General features: G+C 40.5%; 1 protein-coding gene across 4 annotated transcripts in view; it reads right to left on the bottom strand.

Moving 5' to 3' along the window:
* The window catches only part of rhobtb3 (Rho related BTB domain containing 3), a 137,675-nt gene that overhangs the window by 3,578 nt on the left and 115,290 nt on the right, over positions 1 to 18,807 (bottom strand). For 3 of the 4 annotated variants that reach the window (XM_043709644.2, XM_087999070.1, XM_087999075.1), the window contains exons 7-10: positions 17,129 to 17,241; positions 14,084 to 14,210; positions 6,793 to 6,966; positions 1,195 to 1,361 (exon numbers count right to left, since the gene is read on the bottom strand). In XM_043709644.2, the coding sequence (XP_043565579.2) occupies positions 1,195 to 1,361; positions 6,793 to 6,966; positions 14,084 to 14,210; positions 17,129 to 17,241 (581 nt within the window). The remainder of the gene's footprint in view (positions 1 to 1,194; positions 1,362 to 6,792; positions 6,967 to 14,083; positions 14,211 to 17,128; positions 17,242 to 18,807) is intronic. The other variant, XM_087999080.1, reaches the window with a different exon arrangement.

Here is an 18,807-nt window from a genome sequence, read left to right on the forward strand (position 1 = left end):
TGTGATTATAAATAAATTGGGGATAGTTTGTTTTTGATGAGATCTTGAAATTAGACAACATTTACCTAGAAATGCTGAGTTTGTGAAGAATTCCACTGATTAATTTTTTAATAATTGTCAGTCAGACTCAGTGTAATACACTTGTGCATACTGAAAGCTACACAAGTATGCATTGTTCTGGTTCAATACAGCAAAACAGCCATTTGCTACATTTCTTTCTCAGGGCAATGCTCTGATCAGAGTTGCTTTCTGTTTTAATATTTGTACGGAATAACTGTCAAAATCATTAGTGTACTGCCCTAACCTGGAAGTATACCACTGTTCCTGGGTCATTGGGTCAAAAGCTGGAGATCCCTTCTTGACAACATCCACACTCCCTGCCCCGCCCCCAACTTCCACCCACCCCACCCCCACAACCATAGCGAGGCTCACCATCACCACCACTTTCCACAGAGTAATTAGGAATGGGTAATAAATGCTGGAGTAGCCATTGATGTCTAAATCCCATGAACAGATTTAACTAGTGGAAGGCTAATTTAAAGGATCCCACTTGGGTAAATCAAAGCCAAAACCAGTGAAGCAATAAGGAACTTTGAGCTACGTGTGCAATATTGTCTGTTTTGTATCCCTGTCCAATTTCTACCCCTTTATTCTAAATTGCCTGGTAAATTCTGTCAGCACCAAATTCCCAATTTATGTTGTTTAAAGTAAATTAATGGACATTTAAGGTCATCAGCATTAAAATTACTTTTGAATCAAAAATACACCATATTATAATTTGATATCATGATACTATCTTATATGTCATCACCAGCCTCATTATAAATACTTGGCTTATTTTGAAACACAGTTCAGAACACATTTTCTAACTATTTTGCCTATTGTCTAACTGAAGAAGCAAAGCAGAAAGCAACATGCTGTGGATGCTGGAAATCTGAAACAAGAACAAAGAGCTGGAGAAACTCAGCAGGTTTGGCAGTATCTGTGAAGAAAGAAACAGTTGACATTTCAAGTCCAATATGACTTTCTTTGGAACCAATGGATGTACTGCTTTAATCAAGGTGGCAAAAGTCATAGGTTTCTGTGAGATCAAATCATATTTTTGAAGAATGACTTCAACATTTAATTTTTAAATGGTCTATAATGCGCTATAAATGGTGGAGAAGTATTTCAATTTTATGAGTATTGGCTTACCTTGGCTTTGCTATATAAGTTTACAATGTTAAGGTTGGTCGATACAAGTTGTCTACTGGGCATGCTCTGTAACTGTGTGACAATGTATGATTCGCATATCTGCTGCAGTCTGTGTATTTGATACATTTCAGCACATATTAACAGAGCCATGGCTTGCAGAATGCTGGCTAGAAAACAGAAGTTTAGACAAATTAACATTTTGTTCCAAATAATCACAGTATTAAAATGATATCGTTCAAGATATTCTTCATTCTCTTGGTACTTTTATCAAGCATAGTTCTTTGACAATGTTAATTAAGGGTCAGTTACTAAGTCACAGAAATAAATGCAAAACTGGTTTTACAATTTGTCTCTCTTAATATCTAAGTTTAGAAATCATTAAAATTCCAAAAATAGAGTGAGAATTCCTTTGTGTATTAATTGATTTCATGACATTTTTCTCACAAACTAATTCTATGCCCTTCGTCAAAAATAAAAGTCACCAAAGAAAGGATGTTGATTTGAAACAAATTAGTGCCACTTTGCTCACCTTCAATAATATTTTTGATATAAAAGTCTCTTTTTAACATTGAAAATGCACAAATCTGCAATTCTAATAATTACATTCAGATCATATATTCTGCAAGTTGCTAATAATTGTCCTTGGGAGACTTTTTGAGACAGAGTAAAAGTGGCAGGCTACCCACACCTTAACAAGTCCATGCAAATGCTTGCCTTCACTAGAGAGCACACAGTGATGCCAGTTCCAGGTTGCCAGCACAGACCCAAGTAAGGCCCACACGAGGTCTTCATGAGGTCTTATGGCCAGGAGCATAGCCCCATTCGCTATATGGGGTCTTTCCTGAAATTTCCAATGTAAGGTCATCTGGAATATTTGAAGAAGGGAAGCAAAGCCAAGGTTCTGGATGTCAAAATAGAGGCAGAATATTTTGGAAGGCAAAGAAGAGAGTGTATGACTCAAGTCAGCTGATTTTTTTTTCAAGCAAGAACCAGGCTAAGTACCACACAATAGGTTGAGAGGGGAAGTAAAGAAAAATTTACAAAAGGCAAAACAAGTATATTAGAATCGCATAGCAGTTAAATGAGAAACCCAAACCAACTCATACCAGTATGTAATAATAAGCAGGTAGTAAGGGTTGAAATGGGTCCTGTTAGGGATGAATAGGATAATACATGTTTAGAGCTGCAGGTAAGACTATATCGTTTGATTAGTGCTTTGTATCAGTGAGATTACCATGAAGAATTCTCCTTCTCAACCTCTCCCCTTCTCTGAGATGTGGTGATCCTTAAGCCATTCTCTGACTTAAAATCTCTGTTTGATGACAGAGCAGTCCTGTTGTGTGATATGGCTATGGCAACTTTACCTGTATCAATGAGAATGCTTGCACGTATAAGGCTTGTTAATAAAACTGGTTACCATGGAATAGGAGAGTCAGTGTCAATTTGCATAACAAGTTGGCTTGCAGACTGAAAGGAATGAGCCATGCTGGTCGTTCTTCAACCAGCCAATAGACAGGGAGTTTCCCAAAGATCAGAGCTAGGACCATTGCTTTATTTTGACAAATACAAATGACTTGAATATTGGAATTCAGAGTAACATTTTGAAATTTGCCATTATACCAAAAATGGATGTGTGGCAGGCAGTGAGGATGTTATCAATCAAATGAAGCAGGACATAGATAGGCCAGCAGAATGGATAAGCAAGTGGTGGATGAAATTTACTACAGATAACATATTCTGCTGATATTCTTCTGCCAAGACATAATGCAGTTTCACTGGCACAATTCTAAAAAAAAAATTGCAGGAGTGGAAGAACAGAGGAATTTACATGTTTAGATCTTTGGAAGTGAGAGGGCAGAGAAATACATAGGCAAAACATATGGAATTGGGGTCTATGACTAGAGGGGGTATTGAGTGAAAAATATTGGAAGTTATGCTTATCCTTTATAATTTCTAGTTAGGCCGAGTCCAATAATATAAGTGAAGGTCCATGAGACAATGCTGGAGAGATTTAACTAAAGGGTTTCCAGAGATGAGGGACTTCAGCTACAAATATAATTGAAATGAATTAGGTTTGTCACATGTACTCACATGAGTGCAGTGTAAAGTTTATAAGTCGCCACTTATGGCACCATCTTAAGTTCAAAAGTTGCTTGGTACAAAATAGTGAAACAAAAAGTTAAAAAAAATTAAACATTACAGTCCTTGCTACAAAAAAGTCGAAAAACAAAGAAACAGTTAACAGTTCAACACCACAATCCATAAGCACCTGGCCATGCCAGGCTCTCATACCTCACAAGGGCTCAACCTCACCTAGCCACTGCTCTGGGCTGCCTGCTCTCGCTGCCTCATAGCTCTTCCTGATGAAGGGCTTTTGCCCGAAACGCGATTTTCCTGCTCCTCGGATGCTGCCTGACCTGCTGTGCTTTTCCAGCCCACTCTGATCTAAGCTCTGGTTTTCCAGCATCTGCAGTCCTCACTTTTGCCTCGCTGCTTGGTAGACTGTTCCTGCTCCCATCACCATGAAGCTGGTGTTGCTCTCTTTAGAGCAAAGGATATTGAATAGAAATTGGATTGTTATATGCAGGATTATGACAGGCTTAGGTAGAATAGGCAAAGAAAACAACTGTCCCCTGTTGATGTAAGGACTCAGGGATATAGATACAGGTATACGGTCTTGAACAAGTGATGGGGGGAGCATGTAGAAGTATAAACGTTTTTACATATGAGAATTTGACATGCATGAGGATAGTGGAAAGGGGTGCGATGAATGTTTTCAAAAGGAAAGTGAGGGTGGCCCTTAAGGAAGTAAGCTTCAAGGGCTATAGTGATAAGAGTCAGCAAATGGGACTCGCTAAATGGGACTGATTGGGACTCATTCAGCCAGCATGGATTTACTGGCCAAATGGCCGCCTTCTGCGCTGAAGTCTCTATGGTCTGGATTTTCATAACTGAAGCAGAAATTGGGAGATAGAGCTATTTCCAATGTTGTAATCTGGCATCTGTCACAAAGCTGCTAGAAAGTGAGGTTTTCTGGATGAAAAGCCCACTTTGTGACAGATGGCAAATTTGCTAAATGACCTGACTTAGCTGCCACATCTCTGATGAGTTGTGATGATCACTTGTGAGTTCCAGCAAACAGGCATAAGCCTCAGTTCTCAGCACATAAACTTCCTAGGCCCTTAAGGTACATCCCATCAAAGTTGATGCCTGTTCAAATTTCTGTGTGTGTGATGTAAGCTGTGTGATTTACTTATTTTTATAAATATACATATATAAATATATATATATATATTTAAAATTAAAGTTTGAGTTTGGAATTTGAATTAGTAGTCTGAGTGATTTAGTCTGTGTGTAAGTATGAATGGGTGTCATGATTAACTTTCTAATTGTTTTTGCATCAGTGGTTATTCTTTTAAAATATTGCATGAGTAAAGTCTTCCTGGAGAGTAATGGGATATTGTTTTCATTGAGAGAGTTTTTACAAACAGCCAAACTAAACAAACAGTCTTCAGTCAGAAGGTTCCAGAATGGATTTTTTTGTCTTAAGGGATATACCCATAGCTTGAAGAAAGCTGTTTTTGGGTTGGTCAGGTTTATGGGAGCCTTGGTTGCAGCTGCACTGTGTGACAATTGCGTCCAAAGAAGGAGATAGTTTAGACTTGTTAAGAAACAGTTATGAACCAGTTAAGAAACTCCCAAGTATAAAGAGTTTGTTTGAAAATTCTAGCCCAGAAATGGTTGGCTAAAACTTGAAGGGCTTACTTGAAGCTGAGAAATCTCAGACTCAGTTTTATGAAGACTCAAGGAAGAGACTATCAGATTGTCAGGACCAGAAATAAAAAGCCTGTTAAGTTAAACCCTAAAGATGTGATAGAGAAGGGAATTCCGTCCTTTTGTGAATACTGGAAAGGAGTGTTGTCAGAATAAATGAGATTGTATTTAATCATGCGATTTGACATTTTTAAACTTGTGCTTTATATAAAAAAATTGGTTTATTCTATTTTATTCTTCATTTGTTTTGAGTGATAAACCCTTGTTTTATTGTTAAAACTGAATCTGCAGAATTGCATGTTTGTGTTTCAGAGAAAGATCACCTCATTAAACCCAAACATAAAACAAAATACAATCTATCAAGTCAGGTTTCAATCTGACACCTGGCTTGTCAAGTAGACCATTATCTGGGACTGCAGCCTATGGAGCTGACCCACTGCCACTTTGCCTTCTTGTCCAAACCTGTCTCCATGACCACCTGCCTCCTTGCTACCTTTACGCCCCTAAAGATGGTCAAACCTGTCTTTCAAAAGGTTCCTGAGCTTCTGTCCCGTCTCCTGCATCTTCACATTTGGCTGGATTATGGAAGTGAAAATTCTGAAAGGTCTCACTTTAGACTGTTGCATAGAGATGGATGGGATTTCTGCCTCATATCCTTTCCAGCCTCAGGCCTATTCTTTCACCTTGCAACATGAATACAGCCAGGAGTACTGTCAATGCTGCTTGTGCCTACTTTGTTTGATCCTTTCTGCATTGACAGAGGCATGGAAATAGAGGCCCTTGCCTCTATGCATTGATTTTGACGCCTCCAACTATATCCAAGCAGATGCACTTTAAAATAATGGATATGATTTGATTCTAAGATTTCTGTTCTGTGTCCCCATTTTTGCTAGTACAGGAGAAGTTTGTGGGTAGCAAGACTATACTGTGGTTTGTGCTCTTAGTGATGCCCTTGGTTGTTGGTGACATGAGTTGGTTTGGTGGTGGTATGAGTTGGTATGGAGGTGATATGGGAATTGAGGATGTAAATGTATATGAAGGTGAGCCTAGAGGCCCTAATACATAAGCAAACAGCTGCAGCAATGTCTTGAAGAACTGAAATGTGCCTTTAACCAGCCTGTTTCTGCACACAGTGCCACCATCCCCCATTACTGATCTCCTTCTCGAGATCCCATTCTCACTAGCCCATGGTGAAAACTGGCTCTGATGGTGCATTTTCTATTGAAGTGGGTGTCAGAAAATCTCTGGACTCAAGCAATCCAAAGTTGAAGATGTGAGTTTGTGAACTTGTGACTCTTAAATAATCCCTGGTCTCCAAGCAGTCCTGTGGAAATGTTGCTCTCACTACATAAAGCCACAACCACTTGATGAAGGAGCAGCACTCCGAAAGCTAGTGCTTCCAAATAAACCTGTTGAACTATAACCTGGCATTGTGTGATTTTTAACTTTGTCCACCCCAGTCCAACACCGGCATTTCGAAATCATAAAGTATCATTGATTACCAGAAAAGAAATAAGTTATGAAATTTTCCTAGGTAACACTGACTTGCTGTTAGGACAATTGAGACCACTGACAAGCTTTTTACAGAATTAAAATTGTTGTTGTTGTTGTTGTAACTGAGAAGTAGGGTGGTTTGAACCTGGAAGGCTCTTAGCCTTTTTTCAGTGTCTTTGTACTGCCCAAAGTTGATCGAGTTTACATTACATTAGTAACATGCAGGAACTCAGTCTATCACATTTTTAGACAGCTGATCTGCAAGATCTTTATTAAAATTTCTTTTTATATAAGTACACTTTCCCCACCTCTGCAGAATTGATTCCTTACCTGTGCAGCAGGTATCAGTGTACAGATACTCCAAGAAAGAGAGAAAGGTTTCTTTGGAAACACCTTGAATAGGAATCTGACATGCTGTTGTTTCAGCATAGTATCCACTAAACATTGCTGCCATTACCTCACAGCGAGCTACCAATACTGCTCTATGAGCATAGATAGATGCACCTTAAGAGAGATAGAGACAGAAAAGAATGTGAACTCATTCAGAACTAATGGTTCAGATGAAACAAATTATTCTTTTGTATCTTGAATAAAGATAAAGGAACCGTAGCATCATCAGAACTGCAAATTAACCCAACAATTTTTAAAATAATTTCCTCTGAGCAAGATTAGCTTGAACAAATTGCATTTGCAAGAAAGACCTTCTAGCATACTTCATACTCTAAGCTGCTTTTATAAAAATAAAGGCACAACCTCAGAGTGGTATTCTTTCTCTGAATTTAATCACTTTAGATAGGTGATGTTCTTGGCTACAAATGTATTTCAGTTAGAAATGTGAGATAAAGTACTTTATAGTGAGGTTAAACTCAAGTGTATGTAGCATGTGCAATGGAGAGTACCCCTGTATCCCAGAATCCCAGGTATAAGTTCCTCTCCAGGATCTGATGGCTAAGGAAGGTTTGCTCATTATCTACCTAAATCCTTACAAATATGCCAGTGGCAGGTAGCAAACGCAGGAGAGCTTCCTGATAATCCAAGTGATAGAAAGAAACTTGAAAGGTCTACCATTATTATCCATTGCTCTAAATTGTGAGATGCTTACTGCAAGAGCAACTTGGATTCCTTGGGAAGCAGGGAGATGGGGGCAGTGCAGTGTAGTGTGGTTCAGATCAGTGGTTCCATCTGGAAGTTGATTCCTTTTTCCAGCTGGTGTAGATCTGGTACCTACCTCCTTGTCCTAGCCAAGTTGGAGTGGACCTGCCTTTAGGCAGAGAACTGAAAAAGATATGGCTATATATTTTCAAAACAAAAAAGGAAGTGCCAGAAAAGAAAAGGTGTCAGTGAATGCTCTGAATTGATATGAGGTAACTCTCAAAGAGGATTAAAAACAGAATCTCAGCAGCCCAATGAGACTGGTGTTAACCAAGACCGAGAATGAACCAACTGCTCATTCATCAACAGCCGTCTATTCGAATTCCAAGTGGGGAATAAACAATATAGACTTAAATGAAATGCCATTAACCCTTGGCATTTGAAAACTGACTTCTATTTTTGGAGTCTTATCAAGAATTGTAATGATGTGTGTTGCTGAAGAAGTGTCATTTACAAATTAGATTAGATTAGTTTACTTCCAGTGTGGAAACAGGCCCTTCGGCCCAACAAGTCCACATCGACCCGCCACCCACCCAGACCCATTCCTCCACATCCACCCCTTCGCCTAACAATACGGGCAATTTAGCATGGCCAATTCACCTAACCTGCATATTTTTGGACTGTAGGAGGAAACCGGAGCACCCGGAGGAAACCCACGCAGGCACGGGGAGAGTGCAAACTCCACACAGTCAGTCACCTGAAGCGGGAATTGAATCTGGGTCTCTGACGCTATGAGGCAGCAGTGCTTGCCACCGTGCCGCCCACAAAAATGTTGAAAGGTGTAAAGTTACAGGTGTGTGGATTTGTGGACTGATGCAACCAAACTACAGAATGCAGCTACAAACGGCTCTAGCTTCCACCATCATAAAATAATGAACAAAGGACCATAATTACACTGGACTCCCACCAACACCTACCATCAACACACAAACTCATGTCTAACTCATTACTAATATCTCCAAGATAAATGAGAAATAACTCCAATAAAGAATAACTCAGTGCAAGGAATTAAATGTTTTTGTCCTTTCAATCAGCCACTATAATCCATATAGTTTACAAATATTAATGAGAGCAAGGCGTAAATTTATTGTTCACGAGTGGTGATAAATGAGGTTGGTTTTTCCCGACAGGCATTGTGATCACAATGTCAGGCCCATTGGCGTGTCTGAAGTCTGTGCATGTTGGCGATATCCCTGCCAACATAGCACTCTGGGAAGTGACCTCCTAAATTGACATATCATTAAGAAAGCTGTACGTTCAATCCAGCAATGTCAGACTGGCAGCCATGAGGAAAGGTGGACACAGTTGATGCAGACTCCTTTTCGCAACAGAGAGCGGCGGGAGCTGGGCGGAAGTTCAGGCGGAGCGCAAAGCCGGTCGGGAAGGTAAGTGATTACTATATAAAGAACTTACCTCGACGCCAACGGTCTTTTCGCAACAGAGAGCGGCGGGAGCTGGGCGGAAGTTCAGACGGAGCGCAAAGCCGGTCGGGAAGGTAAGTGATTACTATTAGAGTGGGTGTGTTCTAAACCCCAGGTCCTACAAAGTAGGGTCTCCCTCCCTCCCTCCTCCTCTAACCTTAATTAAGAGTCCACAGACGTGCCACAAAAAGAGGGTCTAAGGAAGTTTAGATCGAAGAGTGAGGCTTCAGCTCAGGACTCTTTGACAAGGAGGTTGAGTGAAGTGATTACACCATAGTTGAAGAGGGTGAAGACATGACTGCCCAGCTGGTTCAGTGCACTACGTGCTTGATGTGGGAGGTCAACGACTCTGGTGTGTCTGGCTCGTATATGTGTGGGAAGTGTGTGCACATTCAGCAATTGACCGAGCATATTGCAGCGCTGACGAAAGAACTCGAAGACCTTAGGCTCATCCGAGAAAACGAGATCTTTCTGGACAAGACCTTCAGCGATGTTATTACACCAATCATGCCAGAAGAGAGCAGAAGAGGGCAGATGATGAGGAAGGCGGAGTGGAGACAGGTGCAAGAGACCCCGCGAGAAGTACCTGTCAGGAACAAGTTGAAGCTTTTGGAAGCAGAGACTGATGACACTGCCAGTTCGCAAGGCGGCCAAGTTTGTCAATCAAAAGTTGCCACAGAGGCAGAGCGGAAGAGTCGGACATCGCACAGAGCCGTGGTAATAGGGGACTCCATCGTGAGAGGAACTGACCGGGGCTTTTGTGGCAGCAGACGGGATTTAAGGATGGTGTGTTGCTTTCCTGGTGCTAGAGTGAAAGACATCGCGGACAGAGTGCAGGAAATCCTCAAGGATGAGGGTGAAGAGCCAGAGGTGGTGGTACATGTCGGCACAAATGATGTCGGGAAGAAGAGGAGGAACATACTACAGCGAGACTTCGGAGAACTAGGAAGAAGGCTGAAAAGCAGGACGTCCAAGGTGGTTATCTCTGGTTTGCTTCCAGTTCCTCGGGCTAGTGTGGCCAGAAACAGGGAGATAATGGACTTGAACGTGTGGTTGGGGAACTGGTGAAGGAAGCAAGGATTTAAGTTCTTGGATCACTGGGGTATATTTTGTGGTAAACATAAATTCTACAAGAGAGACGGCTTGCACCTTAATAGGTTAGGGACCAGTATTCTGGCTGGCAGGTTTTCTACTGCAACACCACTACATTTAAACTAAATAGCGGGGGGGAACGGGACAAGCTGGATGTTTAAAAAGGAAATTGAAGGGAAAGTTAGAACAAGAGAAGTCAAGACAGACAACTGTATTAATGAGGCAGAAAACTCGGAAAGGCATCATGCTGTAAGGTTGAGTGAAATAAGGATTGATGGGAAGGGTGAGAGCAGTAACAAATTAAAAATACTATACATGAATGCACGAAGCATTAAACATAAGATGGACGAGCTTGAGGCTCTTTTGGAAATTGGCAGATACGATATTGTGGGGATAACTGAGACGTGGCTTCAAGTGGACAGGGCCTGGGAAATGAATATTCAAGGATACACGTGTTATCGTAAGGACAGACTGACGGGCAGAGAGGGTGGGGTGGCCTTGTTGGTAAGGGACGATATTCAGTCCCTTGCGCGGGGGGACCTAGAGTCAGGAGATGTAGCGTCAGTGTGGATAGAGCTTCGAAATACCAGGGTAAAAAAACCCTCTTGGGAGTCATCTACAGGCCCCCAAACAGTAGTCTGGATGTCGGATGTAAGTTAAATCAGGAGCTGAAATTGGCCTGTCGCAAAGATGTCACTACAGTTGTTATGGGGGATTTTAACATGCAGGTAGACTGGGAGAATCAGGATGGTATTGGGCCACAAGAAAGAGACTTTGTGGAGTGCCTCAGAGATGGATTCTTAGAGCAGCTGGTGCTGGAGCCGACCAGGGAGAAGGCAATTCTGGATTTGGTATTGTGTAATGAACCAGAATTGGTCAGAGACCTCGAAGTGAAGGAGCCATTGGGAAGTAGTGACCATAATACAATAAGCTTCAATCTGCAATTTGAGAGGGAGAGGGTACAGTCGGAAGTGACAGTACTTCTGTTGAATAAAGGGAATTATGGAGCTATGAGGGAGGAGCTGGCCAAAGTTCAATGGTGCAATACCTTAGCAGGGATGACCGTGGAGGAACAATGGCGGATATTTCTGTGTATAATGCAGAAGTTGCAGGATCAGTTCATTCCTAAAAGGAAGAAAGATCCCAGGAGGAGGCATGGGCGGCCGTGGCTGACGAGGGAATTAAAGAAACATATAAAGTTAAAAGAGAAAAAGTATAATATAGCTAAGATAAGTGGGAAAACTGAGGACTGGGAAGCTTTTAAAGAGCAACAGAGGATTACTAAGAAGGAAATACGCAGAGGAAAAATGAAGTACGAAGGTAAACTGGCCAAGAATATTAAGGAGGATAGTAAAAGCTTTTTTAGGTATGTGCAAGGCAAAAAAATGGTTTGGACAAAAATTGGGCCCTTGAAGACAGAAACAGGGGAATATATTACTAGGAACAAAGAAATGGCAGAGGAATTAAATGGGTACTTCAGATCTGTGTTCACTTGGGAAGACACAAGCAATCTCCCTGAGGTAGCAGTGGCTGAAGGATCTGAACTTAAGGGAATTTATATTTGCCAGGATTTGGTGTTGGAGAGGCTGTTAGGTCTGAAGGTTGATAAGTCTCCGGAGCCTGATGGTCTGCATCCCAGGGTTCTGAAGGAGGTGGCTCGGGAAATCGTGGATGCGTTGGTGATTATTTTCCAGAATTCAATAGATTCGGGGTCGGTTCCTGAGGACTGGAGGGTGGCTAATGTTATACCACTTTTTAAGAAAGGTGGGCGAGAGAAAGCAGGTAATTATAGACCAGTTAGTCTGACCTCAGTGGTGGGAAAGATGCTGGAGTCTATTATAAAGGATGAAATTACTGCACATCTGGATAGTAGTAACAGGATAGGACAGAATCAGCATGGATTTATGAAGGGGAAATCATGCTTGACTAATCTTCTTGAATTTTTTGAGGATGTAACTATGAAGTTGGACGAGGGAAATCCAGTAGATGTAGTGTACCTGGACTTTCAGAAAGCTTTTGATAAAGTCCCACACAGGAGGTTAGTGAGTAAAATTAGGGTGCATGGTATTGGGGGCAAAGTACTAGATTGGATTGAAAATTGGTTGGCGAATAGGAAACAAAGGGTAGTGATAAACGGCTCCATTTCGGAATGGCAGGCAGTGACCAGCGGGGTACCGCAGGGATCCGTGCTGGGACCACAGCTTTTTACAATATATGTTAATGATATAGAAGATGGTATCAGCAATAACATTAGCAAATGCTAATGATACAAAGCTGGGTGGCAGGGTGAAAAGTGATGAGGATGTTAGGAGATTACAGGGTGACCTGGACAAGTTAGGTGAGTGGGCAGATGCAGTTTAATGTGGATAAATGTATGGTTATCCACTTTGGTAGCAAGAACAGGAAGGCAGACTACTACCTCAATGGAATCAATTTATGTAAAGGGGCAGTACAGAGAGATCTGGGTGTTCTTGTACACCAGTCAATGAAGGTAAGCATGCAGGTACAGCAGGTAGTGAAGAAGGCTAATAGCATGCTGGCCTTCATAACAAGAGGAATTGAGTATAGAAGCAAAGAGGTGCTGCTGCAGCTGTACAGGGCCCTGGTGAGACCACACCTGGAGTACTGCGTGCAGTTATGGTCTCCAAACTTGAGAAAAGACATTCTGGCTATTGAGGGAGTGCAGCGTAGGTTCACGAGGTCAATTCCTGGAATGGCAGGATTACCTTACACTGAAAGACTAAAGCGACTGGGCTTGTATACCCTTGAGTTTCGAAGATTGAGAGGGGATCTGATTCGTATAAGATTATGAAAGGATTGGACACTCTGGCAGTAGGAAACATATTTCCACTGATGGGTGAGTGCCGAACCAGAGGACACAGCTTAAAAATACGGGGTAGACCATTTAGGACAGAGCTCAGGAGAAACTTCTTCACCCAGAGAGTGGCGGCTGTGTGGAATGCTCTGCCCCAGAGGGCAGTGGAGGCCCACTCTCTGGATTCATTTAAGAAGGAGTTGGATAGAGCTCTCAAAGATAGTGGAATCAAGGGTTATGGAGATAAGGCAGGAACAGGATACTGATTAGGAATGATCAGCCATGATTATATTGAATGGCGGTGCAGGCTCGAAGGGCTGAATGGCCTACTCCTGCACCTATTGTCTTTTGTCTAGTGAGCGCGAGGGTGCCTCTACATGAAAGTTCCATCAATCGTCAGTATAAACTTGTTGAAATAAAGAGATTTGAGAGATTGGACTGAAAAGGAAATCCCTATACAGGAACAGTGAGAGAATAGTCACAGCCTTTCCCCTTCACAGTGTCATCACTGGTGCATGGAGTCTCAAGTTCTAATGGCCCTCTCAGTCCTGTCAGCTGAATTAGTTGTTAGCCATTGCAAATGGCAGGGGGAAGGCGTGCAGTTCCAGTAATGGGAAATATCACCGCTGGTATTACCACAGAATGACCTATAGATTGGATCTTTATTGGACTATTCAAACGCCTGTCCCAGTGGATTGGGCAGCCAAACCTGTTATGTCTTACCCCAGGAAGAGGGACATTTACTAATGTGGTTCCCCTCTTTTTCCCTGACAGGACACTTCCAAGCCTATCTTCATGCATCTTTAGAAACTCTCCCATTGTTTTACAATTCCTTTTCACAAAAACAAAGACACTCACTTTCCTCAATGAAATAAAACAATTCTTATTTTCTCCTCACAGAAATACTGGCCACAATTACATAACTGGAATTTGCAACTGCTTCACTGTATTTCCAACTTGTTACTGGCAAACTGGTAACCTAAGGTGCTTCAAGAAACTTAGTTGAACTACTTGGAGTTTCATTGAATGTAAACACTGATTTGGAGAATTTCTCTCATATTGTGAACTGATGTTGACAGTATTAATGAGACATGAATAATAACTTTGAAAGAGGCTGAACAGTTAGCAATGAACTCCATACCTTGTACTTTAAAGGTCACATCAGCCAAGTCAGGATTTTGAAAGAAAAGACTTAAAGAACAGCAACAACTTTGAGACTGCCCTTTGCTTTTTGCTGTTTGATTGCTGACATCGCTGGAACAAAATGTCTAATGAGGCATAAAAAGAAGCATTGGGATATTTAGACTTAGCCACTTACACTTTCTTATACAGTTCCTAATTTAGTCATTTCTGTTTCTTTTAGGGACTTGCCTTCGAGTAATTTCAGCAAAATATGAGAATTGTAGGATTTGGAATTATAAACATGTTCCATCAATGGGAAACTAAGACTGCTGCTTGTTACTATATTCCATTGACTAGTTTGGCTGGGATTGCAGTCTTTGATTGTCACCTTCTATTGTGCTAAAGATACATTCAAATGCTTTTACAATAAATGCTTTTCCTTAGTTGAGGTCATTTTTGTAACTTTTCATCGCTTTCACCAATGAACTAATAATTAAAAATGTTTCTGAGATGAGCATCTGACTGCATGTCTATGCCATTCCTACGACTACCTACTTTCATCTCCATAACATTATCTGACTCCAGTCTGCTTCAGGTCATCTGCTACTGAAGTCTTCATCTCCTATAACTTTGTTATCTTTAGATTTGAACATTCCAATGCATTCTTGAACAGCTTCCCATTTTCTCACCTTTCATAAACTTGTGCACATTCAAACATTGTTGCCTGTGTCTGAATTCACAATGTTTCATTTACCAAATACCCTTATAGTCACCGGCCTATAATGATTCTGCATTAAGAAATGCATGAATATTAAAAATCCTCAACTTCCTCCAGTCCTTCAATCCTGTAATAAGTATGCTCCTCCAATTCTGTATCTATGATTTTAATAGTTGTACCACTGATGGCTGTACCTTCAGCCTCCTAGGCACTAAGCTCTCAAATTCCTCCCCTAAACCACTGTTCCTTTCTTTCCTGTTTTAACACTCTTAAACCCTTTCTATTTGACCAAATGTTTGATAATCTATCTCCTATGTGATTCAGTGGCAAATTATATTTTAACTCCTTACTTTTACTCTGTTACAGATGTTATGAAAAGCAAGTTGTTGTTATATTTGTTGCTCTCCCACCATTCTTGACAATCCTGAATCCACAAGAACAAACACAGAGGAAAATGTCAAGGGCAATACTTCAAAGGGCAGATTATTTAAATCTTTTGTTACACCTTGTTGAAGATACTTTTGAATGACTACATTAAATACATTATTAAAATGGTCTATACAATCTGAGAAGTAATTTGGAATTGCTATGTTGTCGAAATACAGTGCTGCCTATCTTGTGTGAGTTTATTGAAATGAAATGAAAATGATTCCTAGTACATTTTGGTGAACTTGCAGACTTCAGGGATCAATCTTCATGATGAAAAGTGTTCAGCAGGTACTGATAATGGCGTAATATGATTCTGAAACCTTGAGGGAAACAAGAGGGAAATAATTGTCCCCTGTTCAGGACTGATCTTGGAAGCTGGATGAAGAGAGGGGCTGTTTATTTGCGTGTGCAGGCATGAGATGGAGAGCTATTTGCCTTCCTGACTCTCTCAATTTTGCACAGGGTGAGTGTTGAAGCCAGCTCTATAAACCAATTGAAGCTCAGGAATATCTTCTCCACACTGCTTCACTTCCCTTCTGTCAGGACACATCTTTTTGACCAATGTCCCTTTGGGACATCTGATTTAATACCTCCTTATATGATTCAGTACTATACTTTGTTTCACAATAGCATCTTGGAATGTTTCATTACGCTAAAGTCCCTACATAAAAGTAATTGTTTTTGCTATTGCTGTCATGCCATTATAATGTGTAGCTGCAAACTCTAGCAAATCTTTTCTCTAAGCCAAGCTTGACTTAAACTGAAGACTTACCATAGTTGCAAATTGAAATGATTCACATTGAAATTATAGGAAAGCAATCACATTTGTGGCAATTTATGAGAAAAAAAAAAGCCCAGATAGTTTCTTTTCATTTAACTTATGAAATTGATTAATTGGATAACCTCAGATTTAGGCTGTGATTATAATCCACTAGTCTAACAGTAGTTGAGAGAAGGTCATGGAGGAATCAAAGATTGCTACCATTTTTACATTGGCTAATACCAGGACATCCGAGTATCTCACTCTAATTAGTGTCTTCACCTGGCCCCTGTTCAATGCCTGCCTCTCTCCCCCTTGATCACAGTGTTTCTCTTTCCCCTCCTGCACTTCTTCACTGATCCAGCACTATCAACCGCCTCCTCCTAATGCTTGTTGTAGTTCATCCCCAAGGCTCTTTGGCTGTGACCTCTTGCTGCAGGCTTGGCCTTACCACAAATGACAGAATTACCAACTTGGCTGATTGGCAGGTGGGAATCAAGTCCAAAAAATTATAATAAGGTCCAATTTTTAAGATCTGCAGGAACTCCTCCTCTTCTCCAACCCATTTGGCTCTGTGGCCGATTCCAACTCAAATTCCACCATACCAGCATAGCATCATTTTCCCCAGGGTAATTAGGGTGAATAATAAAAGCTGACTTAGCCAGCAGCATCCACGTTTCATGAATAAATAAATATCAGAACATACATGACAAGAGTTGCCTATTTATCCACTGATTAATCCTATTTCTTTATCAAGCATCTTTCTCCCACTCACCACTTTTCTGTACGAAAGAATTTAGGAGCTCAGCTTCTGACAAATGTTAAATATGAACATATTTGGGAGATTAGATGAGATTTCCTACAGTTTAGAAACAGGCCCTTTGGCCCAACAAGTCCACACCGACCCTCCAAAGAGTAACCCACCCAGATCCATTTCCCTCTGACTAATGCACCTAACAATATGGGCAATTTAGCATGGCCAATTCACTGGCCTGCACATCTTTGGGCATATATTGAAACATTCCATGTTACTCTGTAACATTATATCACTAGCATCTTTATATCTTTAACAAATAACTAAATGCCTTAATATGATTTTTAAAAAGTGTTCCTTATTCCTGCCTGTGAATTTGACACTACATTATTTGACTACCTACCTTAGCATTGCATTTGAACAGCAGTTTGACTGTTTCCATCACATGTTTCACTTGTTCGAGATTTTTAAGCTTCTTCCAGAGAACTGATTTTAGTTCCTCCCAACAGTTAGTGCCTATAGTAGCAGATAAAATGATGTTTGTAACAAGGTGGTTACCAGGCATGACTTACAAAACTGTAAACTTTAAATATTGAATGTGGCTGAAAAGAGAACTACAACAGCACAACAGCTAGGAGCAGGAGTAGATTAGTTGGCCACTCAAGCCTCCTCTGCCATAAGATCATGGTGGACGAGATTGCACTTTGATTCCCCTTTCCTGAATGCTTTCCATAACCTTGACTCTCTTGTTGAATGAAAACAAAATCTAACCCAGCCATGAATATACTTGATATTGGCATGTTGCTGAAGCTTTTCATCATGTACTCATCAGGACAAATGCAAGAATGCCAAATTTCAAATGGTCACAATAATTTCTGCCACAAGAGAGCAGGGTTCTGCACGGTTGATAAGTCAACTCTGATTGACCTTGAAGAAAGCATGAGCTAATGTCTCCCCAAGCTTTAGCATAATTCAAAAATTGTATGCGTTTTATTTGTAGAGAATAGGTCCCTTCCTACAAATATAATCACTTTATCTCAATCATTTTGGATCAAATTCCACAGCACTTATAAGAAGTAGAAAAAAAAAGTATATTTTACTCCAATATACATTATTATTAATGAAAACATTGGCTTGAGTATAAATATTCTTCTATGATTTCCCCTTTGTTTTGTGCTTTGTTAAGATAAAATGTATTCTAAGAATCTTGACAACCAACTGCCACTTAAACCATAATTTTCTACAGTTGGAATCAAGAAAAGTTTGCATCTTGAATTTTACTGCTACAACAGCAACATTTAAAACTTGAATATTAAGGTAGAAATCATTACAATTCCCTGTGCTCCCAGTGGGAGATAATAAAACTAAATTAATAAATTAAAATTATAAAAAAAACTAAAGAAAACCAAATTACTATTCTGAAACATCACAATATAGTCATCTTGACGAATGCTGCCAAATTACCCAGTAACTTGCCATTGCAAGAAGAAACAGTCTAGAATTGAAAGCAGGTACTAATTTTACATTAGCTACGTTTGAAGGAGTGCTTCCCCAAGCAGGGAGTTCCATCATTCCCAGCCAATCATCATTGGATTGATAGCGGATGACTGGTACACCAAGTGGGACAAAGCATACTGGACACTCTACTGACTCAATTGAGTGAGTCATCATTTCAGATTCACAGCTTGGATTTCCAAAGACAGGAATTTGTTTTTTTTTATTTTGCATCAGGAACACTGTTACCTGAATTACAGCCCAAGGAGGTAGGGATGATGGACAAAGCTCTGCAGCCTCAAACACTTCCACAAAAATGTTATGAACGTATGACATAGAAGCCAAAACATTCAGCTCCTTGACTATGCACCACCATTCAATGAGTAAGTGGATGATCTGTTGCTGTTACAAATTCTACATTCCCATCACCTTGAGAACCCTTGAATCCCCTGCCTGACAAAAACCTATCTGTCTCTGTCCTGAAAATATTCAACAATCGCACTCTAATGCCTTCTGAAGCAGAGAGTTCCAAAGTCACACAATTCACTGAAAGAAAAAAAAGTTCTCCTCATCTCCTCATTTTTAGTT

This window comes from Chiloscyllium plagiosum, unplaced genomic scaffold (genome assembly GCF_037043375.1).
Source record: "Chiloscyllium plagiosum isolate Xiang-an unplaced genomic scaffold, Cpla_swu_hap1 HiC_scaffold_2, whole genome shotgun sequence".
NCBI classification, from domain to species: Eukaryota; Metazoa; Chordata; class Chondrichthyes; order Orectolobiformes; family Hemiscylliidae; genus Chiloscyllium; species Chiloscyllium plagiosum.